The 18,264-nt window shown below is 36.6% G+C and overlaps 1 protein-coding gene across 2 annotated transcripts; it reads left to right on the top strand.

Annotated features, from left to right (window-relative positions):
- Positions 1-546: 546 nt before the first annotated feature.
- On the top strand, positions 547-16,859 carry LOC131788070 (transmembrane prolyl 4-hydroxylase-like). 2 transcript variants are annotated; one of them, XM_066159849.1, is made up of 13 exons: positions 547-770; positions 3,093-3,226; positions 4,413-4,521; positions 8,144-8,225; positions 8,855-9,069; positions 10,124-10,185; positions 10,445-10,479; positions 11,311-11,494; positions 12,338-12,395; positions 13,137-13,276; positions 14,083-14,176; positions 14,930-14,953; positions 15,692-16,859. In XM_066159849.1, exons 1-13 carry the CDS (start codon positions 618-620, stop codon positions 16,241-16,243), a joined length of 1,842 nt encoding a protein of 613 aa, XP_066015946.1. In that variant the 5' UTR covers positions 547-617; the 3' UTR covers positions 16,244-16,859. The 2 variants fall into 2 exon arrangements, with proteins under 2 accessions (XP_066015946.1, XP_058961124.2); XM_059105141.2 differs by lacking the exon at positions 14,930-14,953 and having other exon boundaries at positions 15,692-16,858.
- Positions 16,860-18,264: the final 1,405 nt, after the last annotated feature.

Raw genomic sequence — 18,264 nt, 5'->3', positions numbered from 1 at the left:
TATCAACTACTGATAAACGATCATCTCAAATTAAAAATTTTTGGCAATAATACAATTAATACAAAGAAAACGAAAAGGAGATTTAATAATTATTTGGGGGCTTGTAACTTTATCCAAAGGACATCAATCAACAGCTATTGTTTGCAGCAATTATTTTCCTCACTGATTCATTTTTACATTTTTCTGTCTTTAAAGGTGTCCTTAAAAAACAGAATTTTTTTAGACTGTCTTTATTTTTTTCTGTCTTTAAAGGTGTCTTTAAAAAACCGAAGTTTTTTTAGACTGTCTCAGATGAGTCTATCATTAAAACTGAAGGATAAGACATAGCAGTTTCTTTCAATTTGCTTGACGAGTTAGTTTAAATCCTCTACCTCGACAGTAATGGCATAAATTAGCGAACATCCTATGAGATGACAAGGGAACAATGAATTTACAAAAAAGAGAGACATAATATTATCTGATCATAAAACTTACGCCCGTGATATTTGATGACTTGCGGCTTTTTGTCCTCTTTGTCATTATTTCCTTACTGGAGAACTCTTCAGATTTAGTCGGTACTGTACTTTGTTTTTGAACAAACTCCCAAAACCTTAATCAAGTTGTGTTTTTCGCACAAAATGCTAGAAATTTTTAAGATATTTCTAACACTTGGATTTATCGTTAATCGTGGAATAACCGTTCATGAAAACCTGTCTCCTGAGCTGCCCACTTACAAATCATGTTCGCCTCGAGAAATTTTTGAAACAAACTGGAAAATTAAGCATTTGAAGGTAGGGATTCCTTAAAAAGTCGCTGTAGCACCAGCTGTATATTTAAAAAACAATAATATTTTAGCACTTTTCATTCATCGATCTTATTTCTAAATGGATGATCAGTTATTCAAGAACGTGAAAATCTTGGTCTGTTCTACTTTGTGTAAATGTAGTGCAATTAAGTTACGTCTTATTGAAAACGATGCAGATTATGGTGATGATCTTTCTCAATCTAACATGGATAATGAGTATTTAACGACAGACGGTTCGAGAAATTAAAACCTTAGCATATTAAGGAAATGGTTGGGTTAACTTGGCTTTGAAAATATGAAACGGCCGAAGTTTCGTTTCGTTAAATGAATTGGAAAAGTGACAGTCTGTGAAAAAAAAAATCATGTTGTTACGAACAGGTGTTTTTTAGCGCGAGGTTGCAGAGTATAACAACTTTTCTTTCAGTCGTCTGTGCCTCAAGAAATCTTGTGGGCTAACACTGGGTGATCGAATAGACCAGTGTAGTATAGTAGCTTTTTATTAGTGCGCTCGCTGTTGCGACAACTTACTACTCCAACAACACTATGAACTCAGATCGCTTTATTTTGCAGTAATGTTGTACATGATTATTAGCGGCCCTGATTGATGTCAAATGCAACATAAATAATATATGCAATGTAATCATGGTATATTTTCTCTCACTTGAGTATCCATGTCAGAATTCAAACAGTTACACAAGGTTTTAGACAGAGGGGAAATTTATCTACACGAGGGAAGCTTCTGGGTGTATCTAAGGAGGATGTGGCGAAGCATACACTCCATTGCAAACACTTTGATACCTAAAAAGTATGATTCGTGAAGGATGAGACCAAACGGCTTCATGGAAAATGAAGGCATAGTTTTATTATCAATGCTTTACTGTTTTAATTATTTATGAAAATCTTTGTTGAAGACAATTTTTTTCTGTCAGAAAAGCGTGGGTAGCTTCTATCATTTACTACGTGCAACTAATTGGGGTTATCATGTACATGTGGACCCATAAAGCTGATGGGTCTCGTCCTTCACTGCTCACGCTTTATAGTGTCAACGTTTTTGCAGTCGAGTGTATAACAGATCAAAACAGTCTGTGGCTTTTGTGTAAAAATTTCAGCTAAAAATTTGTCATCAAATATTTAATGGTGTTGTTGTTGCATGTTTCAAGAATTTTGTTCCAATTTTGCTGCTTTGAGTTTAAAAGAACTGAATTCGCACTAAGGGTTTAAATTGTGGTTGTGAGTTCCGTGAATCATTTTAAAACAATTGATTCCCGAAGGGGTTGTGCGATTGCGTAAAAAAATGTTTCGTTTTGTACAGTGCTATTGGTATTTTATTGGATTTCAAACTTGGAAATATGAATTTTATTACCTTTTTGAACCATTGCTGATGAAGATATAAATGATATACTGGGTCTTGCATTTAATTTAATAATACCGTATTCGAAGTGATTTTTATCAATTTATGGATGAAAAAGATCTGTTTTCCAAGGTGAAAGTCAAAATTTAAATCTACCATTAGGAAGAGTAACTCTTATGGTTCCAGTAGTTTGTTCAATCAGCTTTTTTAATAATGCGCATGATTTAACTCTGCAGCGAAATTTTTAGCTTGAAAAATTTCAAATTTTTGTAGCTTCCGTTAATTAAGGACATTACCTAAAATTTTGCAAAAAAAAGTTGTTCTGAATATGCTGCTAATTTCAGAAGTTTTTGTAGCATAAGGGAATTTATTTTGTGCCTCAGCTACACAAATGTCTTCGTTTTGATTTGATATGACATTTCTTTTTCGGTGTAAACTACACATGGCCGAACAAAGTGTAAGGTTCATTTGTAAATGTAGACATTCTAAACGGGTCTGTTATTGATTAAAGCTCTAAAGAAACTGTGGTGCAACGTCGGTGGGAGAGTATAACAGGGTAATTTAGCATTATCAACCGAGTTGATAACGTAAATTAGCCACCAACAAAATTTGACCATTTATCAACTCAGTTGATAATACTAAATTACTTTGTTATTAATTGCCATAGCAGTTTGATATCAAGGGATTTGATCGGTGTATTCTAAACCTTAAGTCGCAGCAGTGACAAGGACAAAATTTCTCCTTACAATATTAATACAATATTGAGTAGATAAGTGATGAGAAGAAGGTAAAATATTTATAAGGTGATAATTAGTTGATCCAATATCAAATTTTCGTACATCATATGAATTGAATGGCAGACATTATGTATAATTTTTATTAGGAGAGCGCCGGAAAGCTATTAATTATAAGAAAGTTTGTTTAACTTTTTTATACTGTTTGATTGTGTGAAAACAGACCTCAAAGTCGGATGTCAATACTTCATGTAGAGATGAAGAGGATCTAAACGGATTTGATTCAGCACAAAACGGCATTCCGCTGGCTCGACATTTTACAGGCTCGCTTAAGCCTGAGGTGTCTTTGAATTCAAGGTAAGACGAATTGAAACCCAATTCAGTTTGACTTATACCCCATTCACTCCAGCAAAACATGCTTAGTAAAACTACTAGTAGGTTTAACTGAATAAAAATCATAAACAGAGAAGCGAAATACTGAATTTCTATGTGTTTAAAGTGGTCTCTAGTTTTCATTTTCAAAGTGTTAAAAAGTTTGAAGTCGTGAAACATCGGTTTAATCAGCCTCCATGAATAAAAAAAAAATTTGAACCGTGGTTAACAAAAAAGCTTTAAAACGCGTTTAAGCCTTTGTGTGACTAGACTACACAGGACGAAATTTCACGTTTCCGCATTTCTTAAATGTGACGGAAACATTCATGTTTCCACTACATTTACGTTTTGCGGAAACGTGCTATACCGAGTCTTGGCGATTCTATCAAGTTTTCGTCATGTTTCCGGAACGGAAATGTCAAGTTAAGTCTGAAATTTTAGCAAGGCTCAATTACCGAGTGGAAACAATGTCACCAATAGTCAGTTTTAGCCCAAAAATTAAGTGCCGCCCACAAAGGAGAGACGCTTTATGAAAGCGTACTCTCAAGCTAACCAATGACTACGCAGCATTAAGCAACGATAACAGCGCTTGTACACAAATTAAAATTTAGCGCAAAGTTTTGAAGCGTAGCTTTTGGTAGCAATTAAAAGCCATGATGGATCACTGAAAAACCCCCTAAATATGTTTACCCTCTCCACACAGATCTAAAAATGCGATACAAATCTTAGTAAGTTCAACAGGTTTACAGACTTGGACGGATTCTTGTGAGACTAAACCTTAGCCAGCGGTCACAATTCCAAAGAAGATCATTGGACACCTGTTTTTGCGACTTAAACAACCAAAATGCATGACGCGTAATTTACATTTTTTAATAATCTGAAGCCAATTTTTAATGTTTTGTGACATCAAAGACTGTTTACACCTGATCGATTTGATCTTAAATACTTAAAAAGACATTTAAATTTGTCGCCTGTGAAAAGATCCATAGCCAAAACTGAAGTATCATATCTTTCATACTTTCAATCTAGTCTTGTTAAAACCAAAAGTTTCACGCGGCGTTTTATTGTCAAAAATGTTGAAAGTTTCGCTAAAGCCAGTTTACCAACGTTTATCATATGTCTCGATCGCAGTTGTGATCTTATCAGTAGCTTTGAGATGTTGGTTTAACAGGAACATTGTCGCAGAGACGCAACTGAACATGTCAGAGACAGCTACAGGCGGACGAGTTACAGATAACGAGCAGAGTCTATACAGGTTGCCGCGAATTGACCCAGTGGAGGTAAACGGTAGAACAATACTCATGTAATACTAATTTTTTTTCGCGTTAACCAGATCTACGTACGCACATGTATGACGAGTAAACTACAGTTCAGTTCGATATCACGAAGACTTAAATGTGACGAGCGATTTTCTATCGCCGAATAATAAGAAATTGAACGGAAAAGAACCTCAGTAAACAGAAATCCTCAGTAACGAAGGCCCCGGTGTAATGATCGATTTATATTTTTGACGCTAGCAATAGTAAACTGTGTGCCTAAAAAGAAAAGTAACGAAATGTATATCAACTGTAAGTAGGTTCCATTTATTTTGAAAAGAGATGCTTCAAAAGGAAGAGAAACAGTTATTGATAGTTTGAGAATGGTATCCTAAAATGTATGTTTTTTCATCACAAGGCATTGTTTTAAAGTCATACACTTAGGAAATAAGCGAAGATTTCCTTGATCTTCGATTCGAATGTGCGTTATAAAGCCGTGTTAGACAATACAGAGAAGTGTAATACAGTCCATCTTTTTTTCAGTTTTTTATGAATTGATATATTTGGGCGAATGAAGTTATATGGCATTTTTTTTTTTTATGAAAACCTGTTCGAAAAATAACAAGATATACAGCTTTTCTTGTTCGAAATAAAGTGGGTGACAATACAGTAATTTTTTTAGTTTGCCTTTAATGTGTCATAATAATATATCATTAACTGAGTCGGTCTCTTAGAAAAAGATAAATTATATTCTTACAACATATCATGCAAATGTGAAACAGGTAATTTGGGATTCGCATATTCAACTTATCATCAGGCTTAAGGTGTCCAATGAGTTCTTTTTGTTGGCGTTAATGATTCTGTTGTCTTACGTATTGGTAAAAAGTGAGGAAAATTTATCAAAGAAGCATCTTTTTAACGAAAAAATATATAAACTTCCTTTTTCAGTTTCACGCAATTCGTGTGTTTTCCTTTTTGTAATGAATCTTGAGAAATGTCTGCTGCATTAAGCTGAATTAACATTTCGAATTGAGATATAGGTTTTACTCGCCTAAGTACACCAGCTGTGTAAATATCGGGTGAACGAATTTCCCATATTTTCCAATGCGCGTCATGGAGGTTCGTTTACGAATTGTATTACGAAGTCTTTTGTTATAGAAAGTTGACCTGACATTCAAAACACAATAACTTCAACAAAAACTTAGTTTATGAAAAATATGATTATGATATGGTGAACTTTTAACTCAGTGCTTTTTTGTTTTTGAAAACAAACTTCAGGAAACGACAGAAATTTAAATATACATGTATTCTGTTTTAAAAATTACGTGCAATACTTTTTAGTATTAACAGTTCGCCAATGGTGTTTAACTGGAAAATTCGTGTTTATCACCGGCGACAGCAGGGCGGCGCACAATTTAAAAGATCTCCGGCTGCCAAAGCCGCGAGGTTGGTGAGTGTTCCTTGGCGTAATTAAAAAAAAAGAAACTGAAAAACGGCAAAAATAATATTTTTGTACTCGCTCTTCCTGTAACCTTAAAAAAAGACTCTCTAGAAAAAAAGATGAGTTTTTCAAACGTTGTTTTTGGGTTTTAGCGCACAAGTGGTAAAAAGCAGACGTTTAACGAGAAGATGCTTCTCGTCTGAATATTAGAGTCGTGTGTTTTATATCACTCAGTTCATATTCTAAACAAAGGAATTCTGTAAGAGAACAGCTTTTCCTTATGTTGAGTTTAAGAGCAAGGAAAATAAGAATAAATTGTTCGATTTCTCTTTTTGATAACTGTCAAAATAAATAGATCACTCACCTCCACACTCCTATTTGATATTAAGTTGCATTTGGTATTTGTTGATGGTAAGTAACGAAGGTTATTTTAAAGGTCTCAAGAGTGATAGCTTTTACAGTTAAAACTTTACGGCTAATGGTTAAGTTCTTTCTATTACGGTAAATAAAAAAATTGATTTTAATTTTTTAAAAAACGTATATAATTGATTGATTGTTCTAAAACATATTTACAACCCGTAGATTACTCCGCACTTATTGTGGGATGAATAATGAACAAATTTACAAACAAACGTTATTTATTATTTCACTTTTATGTCATTTTACCAAATGAAGTCACAAGAACGCACAAAATATGCCACGGTATTACACTGTAGAACAGGGATAAAAATACGGAGAAACAAAATGGCCGTACTGATACGACCCAAAGATTTTTTTTTCGCTTTTTAGGCTTTACTTTTAAAGAAACGAACGTTTATGCGCGGCATATTTTTTTTGTAAGTCGGAAAGAACACTTTAATGATTTCGTTCATGTTGTTTTCGTCAGTCCGCGTACTCCTTATACGATGAAAAAACAAGCAAACTAAAATTAAATTTTTAAAAAGTGAAATAATAGTGAAATAATAAATCCCTGATTTAACTTACAACGTGGGCGGACATTTTGGTCATTGCACGTATTTTTCCCCGCTCTTTCGGGGCTTGGAAAATACCATACAACTTGCAAAATATCCGCGCGTATTATGTGTTAAACCATCGAATTAGGTGTTTATGTATATTTATCTTATAAACTTCGGTGCTATACTTGGATTTCCAGCCCTGAGAAAAGCCGCAACAAAACGCGTGACAAAACACAATATTTTTTCACGCATGTTTGATATCACCAATCAGCTGTTGACACGTCATTCGCCTTTCACGCCACTTGGTCAGGTTGATGAATGAACGGCAAAGCCTTTACCATTCTCAATCCAAGGTCTCCTGTCAGATGTTTTCGGATTATGGCTGCTAAAAACACTGAAAAATCCGTATCGCTTGCAGACAGTGATGTTCAAACTTTCGTAAAAGGGAAAAAAAACCAAAATACGAAAAGAAAAACCGAAAGTTACGTTATCAATGGCTTTGGTAATGGCATTTCTCGCGGCTGACAACGAAAGTCGACAACTAAAAGATTTGCCACAGGCCGATTTTGGCCGTGTACCAATTCAATAACTGAGAATTTTGTATATTAAGAAGTAGGCCCATTGTTTGTCTTTGTAGTGATTCAGCACATGTTTTCATCTTGAGTGCGCCAACACACTTTACGATTTTTATTTGGGGATTGTCATTCAAATGATTAAAAAAAGTCGACTTTTCTAGTCAGTTAAAGGCTATTGTGTTTATATAAGCTCACTCGTGAGCTGTCGAGGTAAACCGGCATTCGAAGAGAAATACCATATCTACGCGCGCCCATGCATTATTCTCTATATATATAGCATATTATTTCAGTGACAATATTACTATATATATAGAAATATAATGAATATGAAACTGTAGAAGATTTTGATCGAATAAGGGGAAAAATGTTCACGGTTAACTTTTTGCGACTGAAATCTCAATTTTCACGCCTAAAGGGTAACTGTTTTGGCCATTTTACGGCTAACATTAACACGTTAACCCTTTTGAGTCCCTCGAGATACTTACAATAATTCTTAAGTAGTAAACGGCTAAGTTTGTTCAGTTTATATCAACGTTTTGGATCAGGAAGTCAGCAAAATCAAACGAAACAGGTACTTATTTCTTAGTATGGCAAAGCACATCGTCTCTGCGTATGCCGAATTTCTCACTTGGTCTGAGAGTCACGTTCTAAACATTTCCCTTATTTCCTTATAGGTTGGTTATGTGCGTGAACTAAATTTGGTCCCTGGGAAAGTACATACAATGAGGACACTCAGTTTACGACCCGCCCTTTTCGGTAAGATTATCAGACCTTGTTCTTTAACATAGACCTATTCGACGTCTGTGCAGGTATAGTTCCTTTAGGAGGTCAGTTTACCGGCGTTTTAACCCACGTGGGATGTTGGGAGAACACGAGATAAAGGATTTATAAACTTTTCTTGTGTTCATCCAACATCGAAAGTGCGTTATTAAGCAGATAAACCGATAGAAAGTGTGGTCTATTGCTTTTATGGAATAAAATTTAATTTTCTACTGGTTTACTGGTGCAAAAAGCGATAGCCGGGTTTTTTGACCAATCAAGCCGATCGTATTGTCTCTGTTATTTCATTTAGTTAGTCCTCATCGTACGTCTATGCACATAAGGTCAGAGAACGCCGTTGATTTAAGTTGATCAGGTGCTAGTCAGTTTGGCTACTCCCCGCGTCTAGCCTCTGTCCCACAATCCTTTGCTATAGGTTGTTTAAAAAGCTTTCTTAGGGTGGCCTTTTTATAAGAAAATTAAATCAAGATAAGACAGATGGACCACGTCCATTATGAGTCTGCCTTAGTAGCCACATTTGCCTTAAACACACCTTACGTTGTAAAAGATCATTTCCATTCCAAATTTTACTTGCGAGTGCAAATCTATTTCCATTTTTCTCTTAGAAATCGAAGATTTCCTTAGCGAAGAGGAATGTGATGATATTATATTCATGGCGAAAACACAAGGTCTAGAGCGATCTAAAACTCTTGGAGAAAAAGTACCCGAAGGCGAGGAACTAAGTCCAAACAGAACCGCGGAAAGAAATGTGCCAGAGAATCCTGAAGAAACTTTTCAGAATCTCGATTTAAACGCTGACGGAAGTATAGACGTAGCAGAGGTAAGTGATAGATGTATGCTTACAAAATACTCGTCCACTACAGAGAAAGTTTCAATTGATGTCGAAAGTAATCTGGGATTGATTTAGCTTTGCTTTAATGTCTTCTGCGACTTGTCTGAAGACGTCGCGCCCCACCTTCGACCAGGCAAATAGAAGACTGAAACATATTGTGACAAACTTACTTCCTTTTTCCAACTGTACGCGTAAGGGAGTTTACAAGATAGTTTGGTTTTATTAACTGAGTTGATTATGTAAATTGGCCACCGTAAAGAGTTTCTGAAGCTTTGGAAACCCTTCACGGCGGCCAGTTTACGTTATCAACTCATTTGATGAAACCAAATTATTTTTTAAAACCCCCCCCCACCGACGCAGCGGACAGTTTCTTCAGGAAATTACCCTCTTTAGTCATTTACAAGGTACTTTGGTGAAGTTCTATTTGCTTATTACAGCAAATTTCTCGTGACGTCTTGTGATGTTAACTTGGGATAAATATCAGTATCTGGACAACTGCCCACCTACTCCTCCCCTAACCCAACAACAGTCAACTGATAACAAGGTAGGGTTAATGTTGGGTTAGGGGAGGGGTAGGTGGGCAGTAACTTGTTCGTATGAGACCTTCGTTCTAGTAGGACCTTTTAGCCAACTGACACAATAAGTACTTCTCTTTCTGCATGCCCTCTCTCATAAAATGATAATATTTGAGGGAGAAAAAAGCATTTTGTGAAACTGTTATTCATCAAGCTTAAACCCTTAGACTGAGTTATCGTAAAAAAAACTTATTCCTATTCGTTGTCATGGCAGTGGGCCCAGACATTTGTTCATCAGCTCCCTATCTCTAAGGAATGTATTTGAGCTGAATGTTTGAATAGATATTCGCTAAACTGTTGTTAATTCCTTGTTAGAGCTTATCTTTCCTCGGAAAAAAAAACCAATGTTGTCACAATTGTTGGAGAACCTCCCTCGCTATATAAATATTCATGAGAGGTATAAAAGAGATGAGTATATCAATTGCTGAGTAACTGTTTTAACCCTATTTATTTTTATTTTTCCACAGATTTCTCAGGCTCTCATGGAGCTGGGGAGAGTTCTTGTCGACGAAAAATTTACAAAGAAAATGTATGTTGTTTCCAACTCACATCGCTTGATACTTCATACAATTTTGACCGTTTCACGAGTTTCTGAGATATTCTAAATGAAAATTACTCTCCTGGCTTAAAAAAACTCAAAGGATTTTTATTCAAAAACCCTAGAAGGTTACCTAGCGTAGAAATATAACATACTGAGTGAGGGAGACTTCGAACTCTCTAAGCAATAACCTAGGTTTTTATGGAATAGTCTTAAAATATTTACTTTTCGTTTTTCGATACATTTGCAGCATGAAAGACCTAACCATGGACCCAAACAATGATGGTGAGTAAGTTAGTAATTATTGGACAAGGCGGAGTGAAATTTTATAAATTATCAAAAAAGAAAAGTTTGATTAATTGCCAAGGCCAAAGGCTATGGTGAATAGGTAACTTGAGAGGCAACGAAAAATTCTGATATTTTGCGACAATGGAATTCAATAGTTGTTTTATCACTTGAATGCCTTGTAAGAATTATTTTCGGAAATCAGTGTTAGACAGCCTAAAGAATAAATCTGTCAGTTTGCACGCTCGCTCCTTAGTGAATCTGCAATGCATTAGCAGAATATAATTTGTAGGAATAAAAAAAAGGAAAGAAAAACTCTTTGATGGTATTACTGCTTGAGCAGATCATAATTTTGTGCAGGTATTTGCACGTCACGTGGCTGTGGGGCTAAACGAAGTGGTGTGAAAACTTCATCGACTGATAATTACACCTACACATCACATGTAAAGGAAAAAATTCAGCATTAAATAATGGGACGCTTTACCCTATCAATCTCAAGATTTCATTCATAATTCTCCCTACTGTCTGCCATATGATTCTTATGATGTTAGTTCGGAGAATTTGGAGTTGTATCCATTAATAATCCACTTATCCATATGTTTCTTTATTCTCATCACTTATCTGCTTAATATCGTGTTAACATTGTAAGGAGAAATTTTATTTTTGTCACTCATGAGAGTTAAAGTGATAAGGGAGAACGCGTCTTTATTGTCGCTCTAATAAACACCAATTAAATATGATTATTTATTATGCCCAGCTGTAGTCGAAGATAATTTTATGTGGTGACTAATATTTTTCTTTTTATTTCTTTTACCAATAATCTTATGTCAGGTGTGATAACATACAACGAATTCATAAAATTAGCAACAGACAGCAAGATGAAAGACATAACGCATTACTTGGAGAAAATTCATCAAACAAAGCCAAATAAGCGAACTCGAGATAGCAGCACTGCTTTTCTTGATCCCTACGAGCACATCGATTTTAAACCACTATTTGATAGTCTACGAGAGAGGTACGTCTTACGATCTTAGGGCGTGGTTAAGAGCGGTGAGTTCCAAGGGTGTATTTGAACCCTCTCTGATGTGAAAAATCAATAATCTATACATCTGTGTTGGACTCCCTTCCCCCCCCCCCTCCTGAAATAAGTGTGTAGTGTTCTTTACAAAGATCTTACTAATAGTTTTACTTCAACGTATGACTTTTAGTGGCTGAATCGTTTCAAAATTAGCTCTGTGAATTACAATGACATAGATCTCATCTAGAAGAAATAAACACACACAGTTGTTAGAAACTCGTAAACTACTAAACTAAGAGCATTTAAGTGAGCATATTATGAAAACCTGGGAAGCCGAAAAATTGTGGCATCTGTTTACTTGAAAAATTGTATATACCAAGAGGTTACTTAAAAAAAAAACTGAAAGGGATGCAGAGTAGAGTGCACTGTTTTGTATTTTACACCATTCATTATTATAAATTTCCCATGCTTTTCCACCCAGAGAGAATGCTTCTTCTTCACTTCAGAAAACGAGCATTACTAGAATTCAAATAAAACTAAAATTTCGATGGAACCATTTATGAAGACGCATCGAAGGGGGGGGGGGGGAAATAGCCGTCCCTTAACGTGGAAATTCTATAAGTGCAGGATGAATATACTTATAAGTCGTGGAATGTTTTGAAAATTTGAAAACCGTAGTTATGGTTTGTTCTAGTGAGATATTTATGTTTGGCATGCCAACGCGAATTCGAACATCCTTTGTATTGTCTTTCACGTAATAACTTTGGCGTTTGTAGTTTCGCTCCACTGAGGTTATGGCTGTCACTTCCTTATTCCCTGCTCTACTTATTTTTTCTACAGAATACACTTAGTGACACGTCTTCCTAGAGATATGATCTGGAGCAGTGAAGACATGCAGGTTTGTGTTTCTAACGTAATAAACACACTATGCAGTTACAAGCGAAAACACCACGTCTTAGGTGTTTCTCTCTATTAACTGTGCCCCCTTTTTCCTATTAACAGTGCCCCTCTTCCCGGTTAACCGTGTCCTCCCTTCCCAATCAACTGTGTCCTCCCTTCCCTCTTAACTGTGTTCCCCCTTTCCTTATTAACTGTGTTCTTTCTTCCTTGTTAACTTTGTCCCCCCTTTCTTTCTAAACAGTGTACCCCCTTCCCTATCAACTGTGCTCCCCCCCCCCCTTCCTTTTACTTCCCGTTAGGTCTACTCAACTGAGATCTGTTTCTCGAAAGTCTCGTTTGTAACCGGCACAGAAAAGTTGCCTTTTGTTTTGCCGTGTTTCCTCTCAGGGTCGAGATGGTAACTGGATTTGAAATTTAAATTATGTAAATATCGGGAAAAGAAACGGAATGGTTGAATTTTTATTTAACTCAGACCCCCAATACTAATTCGTAAGTTTAAAATTTTTCAGGCCCATTGGTTAGGCGGGGCTTTCTTTACATCTTTTTATATCTCAGAGCGCATTAGAACTTTGGATTTTGATCTTATTATAAGATGACAACATTATTTCCATTGTTAAAGCCTTTCATATCGACATTGCCATTATTTCATACATGATAAGATTGACATCTATTGATGCCGTACTATTACCGTTACCGTTACAGTCATCGTTATCATTATAACGCGTTTTTAATGCTTTAGGTCATTAGGTATCGTGAGAAGCAACATTATCACTGCCATTATGATTCAGACGACGAATTGGAAAAACTTTTGCCTTGCTGTCATCAAGTTGAAACTCTTGATGAGGGTGAATTAGAAGATATGGATTGTATTCCGTGCAGGTGGGCCTAAAAAGCAGGGGTACAGATTAAATGAAATTTGAACAAGCAAAATGTGTCCCTGAAGTTTATTGTCCACAATTTCAATTGAAGTTTAATCAAGAGCACGTTATGATTTTGTCATCGCGTTGTCATCGTCGAACTTTAAAACCTTAAATGCTTTAGTCGGCTCTGAAATGTTTGCAAGGTTAATGCGTTATGTGGCAAAGGTAAACGAAACCGTTATTCGACAACGTCCGCTGATTGAACGTATGTGTTATGAGGTGAAATAGAGAACAAAATTTGAAATGGGATTGGAAGGGATAGAAAATGGGAAGGGGGTGGGTAGGTAGGAAATGGGAAGGGAATGGGTGGGAAATGAGAGGGGATGGGTGGAAAATGGAAAAGGTTGGATAGAAAATGATAAGGGAATGGATAGGAAATGGGAAGAGATGGATAGGAAATGATAGGGAATGGATAGAAAAACGGAAAAGGCTGGATATAAAATAAGAAGGGGATGGGTAGAAATCAGGAAGGGGTGAGTAGAAAATGGGAAGAGATGGATATAAAATGGGAAGGAATGGATAGAAAATGGGAAGGGATGAATAGAAAATGGAAAGGGTTGGATATATAGAAAATGAGAGAAGATGGATAAAAATGGGATGAGGATGGATAGAAATTGGGAAGGGGGAAGGGCAGGAAATGGGAAGGGATGGAAACAAAACGGGAACGGGACGGATAAAAAAATTAAAGGGAATGGATGGCAATGAAACAGAAACAACACGTTTGTTACCAACAGCTGCAATGTTTTTCTCTGTCTTTTTTGTTAGGTATTTGACGTTCTTTTATTATCTAAATGAACCTACACTGGGTGGTGAGACTGCATTTCCTATTGCCGACAACAAAACTGTACCAGTAAATGAAGTATGTTGAATTCTTTGCCATAATTATCGAATACATAAACTATATTGTTATCACTATTATTATCATTGCTCGCACGCTCGCTTGGCTGTTTTGTTTCGTTTTTGTTTTGTTTGTTTGTTTGTTTGTTTGTTTGTTTTTTTTCACTCTCTATTTTCACAATGCCCTTTATAGTGATAATGAAATTAATAGAGTTGACATCCTTGGGCATAGATTTGTTTTGTGCCCTTTTCAGAGTCACGTAAGCCCTCGCTTAGCGACCCGGGCTAAAATGACCCTTAGTCAGGCCCAAAACATATTTATACCCGGGAGCATAAACTACATTGTTTTATTCTCTTTTGATTTAGTATAGCCGCAGATGCCATGACAAATGTGTGCAGAGATCTGTATTAGTTAAAAAAAAAAGCATCGATGTTGTTAAAAAATGTTACAAAAATTGGAAAGTTCAGAGAGGTAAACGCCACTTCTCCTTCGAGGGGCACAATAAACGTTGACATCAACTTAATGGTTGACGATTACAAAGAGCGCTTTTCGATTAAGTGTCGTGAAAACAAAGGAAAGTAACGGCAAAGGCCAATCAGAACAAAGGAATCACACTAAACTGAAAATTGCTATGGGGTTATTGACCTGAGTTAATTGTAAAAGTAGATTTCTCAGAGTTAACAGTTAATTTTCACAATTCTTTTTACAAGCCTTTTTAATCAATTCTCGATTCACTGCAAACTCATCTGAATCAGAGTTTCATTTGTTTGACAGAATGCGAGAGTCGTTTTAACATCTGTAAGTCATCTCATGCTAAACAGCTTCTTATTGCTTCAAGTTACGAGAAATTTCTCACGCACAAACACTAACCATTCTTCGTTCGTAAGTCTCTTCCTTCTTTGGTTCCTCCAGTTCCATGCTATTTTCCAGTTCCTTCATTTCCTCGTTCCATCGTTCCTTCGTTTCATCGTTCCTTCATTCTTTCGTTCTTTCGTTCTTTCGTTCTTTCGTTCTTTCGGTCCTTCGTGCCTTCGTGCCTTCGTGCCTTCGTGCCTTCGTGCCTTCGTGCCTTCGTGCCTTCGTTCCTTCGTTCCTTCGTTCCTTCGTTCCTTCGTTCCTTCGTTCCTTCGTTCCTTCGTTCCTTCGTTCCTTCGTTCCTTCGTTCCTTCGTTCCTTCGTTCCTTCGTTCCTTCGTTCCTTCGTTCCTTCGTTCCTTCGTTCCTTCGTTCCTTCGTTCCTTCGTTCCTTCGTTCCTTCGTTCCTTCGTTCCTTCGTTCCTTCGTTCCTTCGTTCCTTCGTTCCTTCGTTCCTTCGTTCCTTCGTTCCTTCGTTCCTTCGTTCCTTCGTTCCTTCGTTCCTTCGTTCCTTCGTTCCTTCGTTCCTTCATGCCTTCGTGTCTTCGTTCTTTTCTCCCTCTTTTCTTTGGTTCCTCTCTGTTTCCTTCCGTCCTTCGTCCTCTATGTTCCCTGTCATTAACCCAGTCTTGGGTTCAATTCCTTTCATATTTTGAATCTCTCTTAATTTTATTCACTTTAGTCGCTGATGGATGGTGGAGTGAACAAGTGTGACCTAAGTGACCATTGTTATGATGCCAACTTGTACTACAAACCAAAGCGTGGCACCGCCTTGTTTTGGTACAATCATCTTATCAACGAAGAAACAGGCTGGCTGGGCCCCCTGGATGTGATGAGTTATCATGGTGGATGTGACGTCCTGAAGGGAACAAAATGGGCAGCAAATAATTGGATTAATGCTGGGAACGATCGTGAAACTGATATAAAAGTCTGGGAGGTTAGTAGATTGGCGGAGAAAGATTTTCAAGAGAGACTGGAACGATATCCGTGGGAGGAGCAAACCCGTGGGGAAGAAGAAACCCCTGGGACAGAAGAAAACCCTGGGAAAGAAGAAACATACGGTAACGACAGTTTGCAAGCGGCGGAAGAGACTTCAAACCGAGGTGCTGAACAAAATCGCATTGAAGAAAAAAACCCTGGGGAGAAAGATAATCGTGGGAAGGAGGAAACTTACGGGGAAGATAAATCCCGTGGACAAAACCTTACGGAAAAAGAAGCCCGAAAGGAAAAATAGAACAGAAATGATTAGCATGATGTAAATTTCAATTGACTTTACTTTACTTGTTGAAACAATTCAGAAACTAAAAACAAGTATTTTGAATAGTTAGAGTAATTGTATTTATGATACATGTAAAGTTCGTGCTACCTTCACGTCTTATGATTGGCTACAGATTTTCGTCCTCTACTCAACTAATCATTTGCAAGTACAAGCTTTGATTTAACCATACAGTTTTCTTTAACTCACTGTGTTATTTTGCGTCTGATTTTGGTGGCCGTTGTCAGATCTTCTGGGCATTTTGGCACACAAATTAAAACAATTATTTTATTCTGGTAACAACTTCAACACAACTGAAAAATAAAGAGGTCAATTACTCGTTATTTCGTTCTCACGGAGATCACTAACCGTATATAAAATTTCCTACATCTCTGAATGCCAACTTTGAACTATATTTTGTACGTGACAGTATAATAGTTAAATTTTTAGAAAAGTTATTAGCTGAATCCCATATGTCAGAAAAAAAGTCAAGTAAATTAGTTTATTTATAGTAATTACTCTTTTTAGCTGGATTAAATCGCTACGCGTTGTTATTAGCTTAATTAAAATGCTTTGAAGTTTTTAAAGAGATCTTCCATTTGTGTTGTAGAGGGGGTAGTAGCAAAGGGGTTAAGGTTTGCTTTTGACCTCCCCCCTTCCCTCCCACCTTCATGAGAAACAATTTTTCTAATTCAAAAATACACGAAACTTAAAATTTAGGTGGCGAAAATGCACGACAATTTTCTGGTCTTCTCGTCAAGTAAAATGAATTGAAACGCAAGGGAGCTCAACGGTATAAGCCAATTTACGTGAGGCACGTCTTTGGAATAGTAGAAAGAAGGATTGAGAAAAAAATCTTTACGATAACGATACCATTGGGTGTATCAGGATGCGAGACTAAACGCAAAACTGTGAGAAATTTACATTACCACGTGCTTAATCCAAAGGTAATTATTCATAGCACTTCAGCTTGCCGTCCGCCATTGCTTCCTCTCGGTTGAAGTTTTCCAGAGGAATGCAACATTCTTAGTCATTTTCCCAACTAAGAGAAAGGCGGTTACGTCCATGAAGAACGACAGACGCACCATACGACTGCAAGACTCTAACTGGACTCAATTGAACGATACGAAGGCCAAGGAATGCAACACGTGTTAGGAAAGACGCTAACTACAAATACACTCTACCAAACCTTTGAGCTGGGAGACCTTCACTGGTATTTTTCAGGTTGATAAAAGCACAGAAACTACTGCTTCGATGGTTAGCGCTTCAATATCAAGCCTTATTTGTTGTCCCTGTTTCACGAGTGAGATATTTGTGGCAGCTCTTTGGTGCCCTTTACAATTTCTTCATTAAAGGTACGCTTACTTCTGAATCTCTCTGAGTGGCAGTTTTTTTCACCATTTCAGTCGGAAAAGAATTATTTTACGTCAAATTTCATGCAAAATTTAACGATCCATTTTGGAAATATCAAGTCTTGATACAATTACAATACACGATGTTTGCAAAATACACCTTGACGAACCAAATGGTCCTATATCAATTGAAATTAGAATTGTTTTAAGAAAAATATTCACAACGGTATCCTCCATTTTTCAAAATGTACAGTTTTTCTTATCTAGTTATGGTTAAAAATTATACTTGTTTGTAAACTGATTTCATATCATCATCTCTATTCAGGTCTTAGTTCTCCAGGGATCTTTGACAAAAAACATGGCTGCATGATTGAGATATCTTTGACATGTGTCAGTTGCAAAGGTGAGCTTCAGAGAGTTTTTTTTTGTGTACAAAATTTTCTTTACCAATTTTGATCTAGATCATAATTTCCCATGTCTCAATTTGTCTAAAAATTTACTTTTTTCTTTTGCAGTTCAGTGAAAGTGAATGGTGTCCGCTGACCTATAGCCCCTCAAACTGTGTCACCAAATGGACCAATAAAATGGTGAGTTCTTTTTTCCTTTTTTTTTTTAAATTAGTGGACCCAAGTAATCGGTTTTTTTGAA

Source organism: Pocillopora verrucosa, chromosome 12 (genome assembly GCF_036669915.1).
Source record: "Pocillopora verrucosa isolate sample1 chromosome 12, ASM3666991v2, whole genome shotgun sequence".
NCBI lineage: Eukaryota > Metazoa > Cnidaria > Anthozoa > Scleractinia > Pocilloporidae > Pocillopora > Pocillopora verrucosa.
Note: the sequence above shows the minus strand (reverse complement) of the source record. Positions and strands in the feature narration are given on the sequence as shown.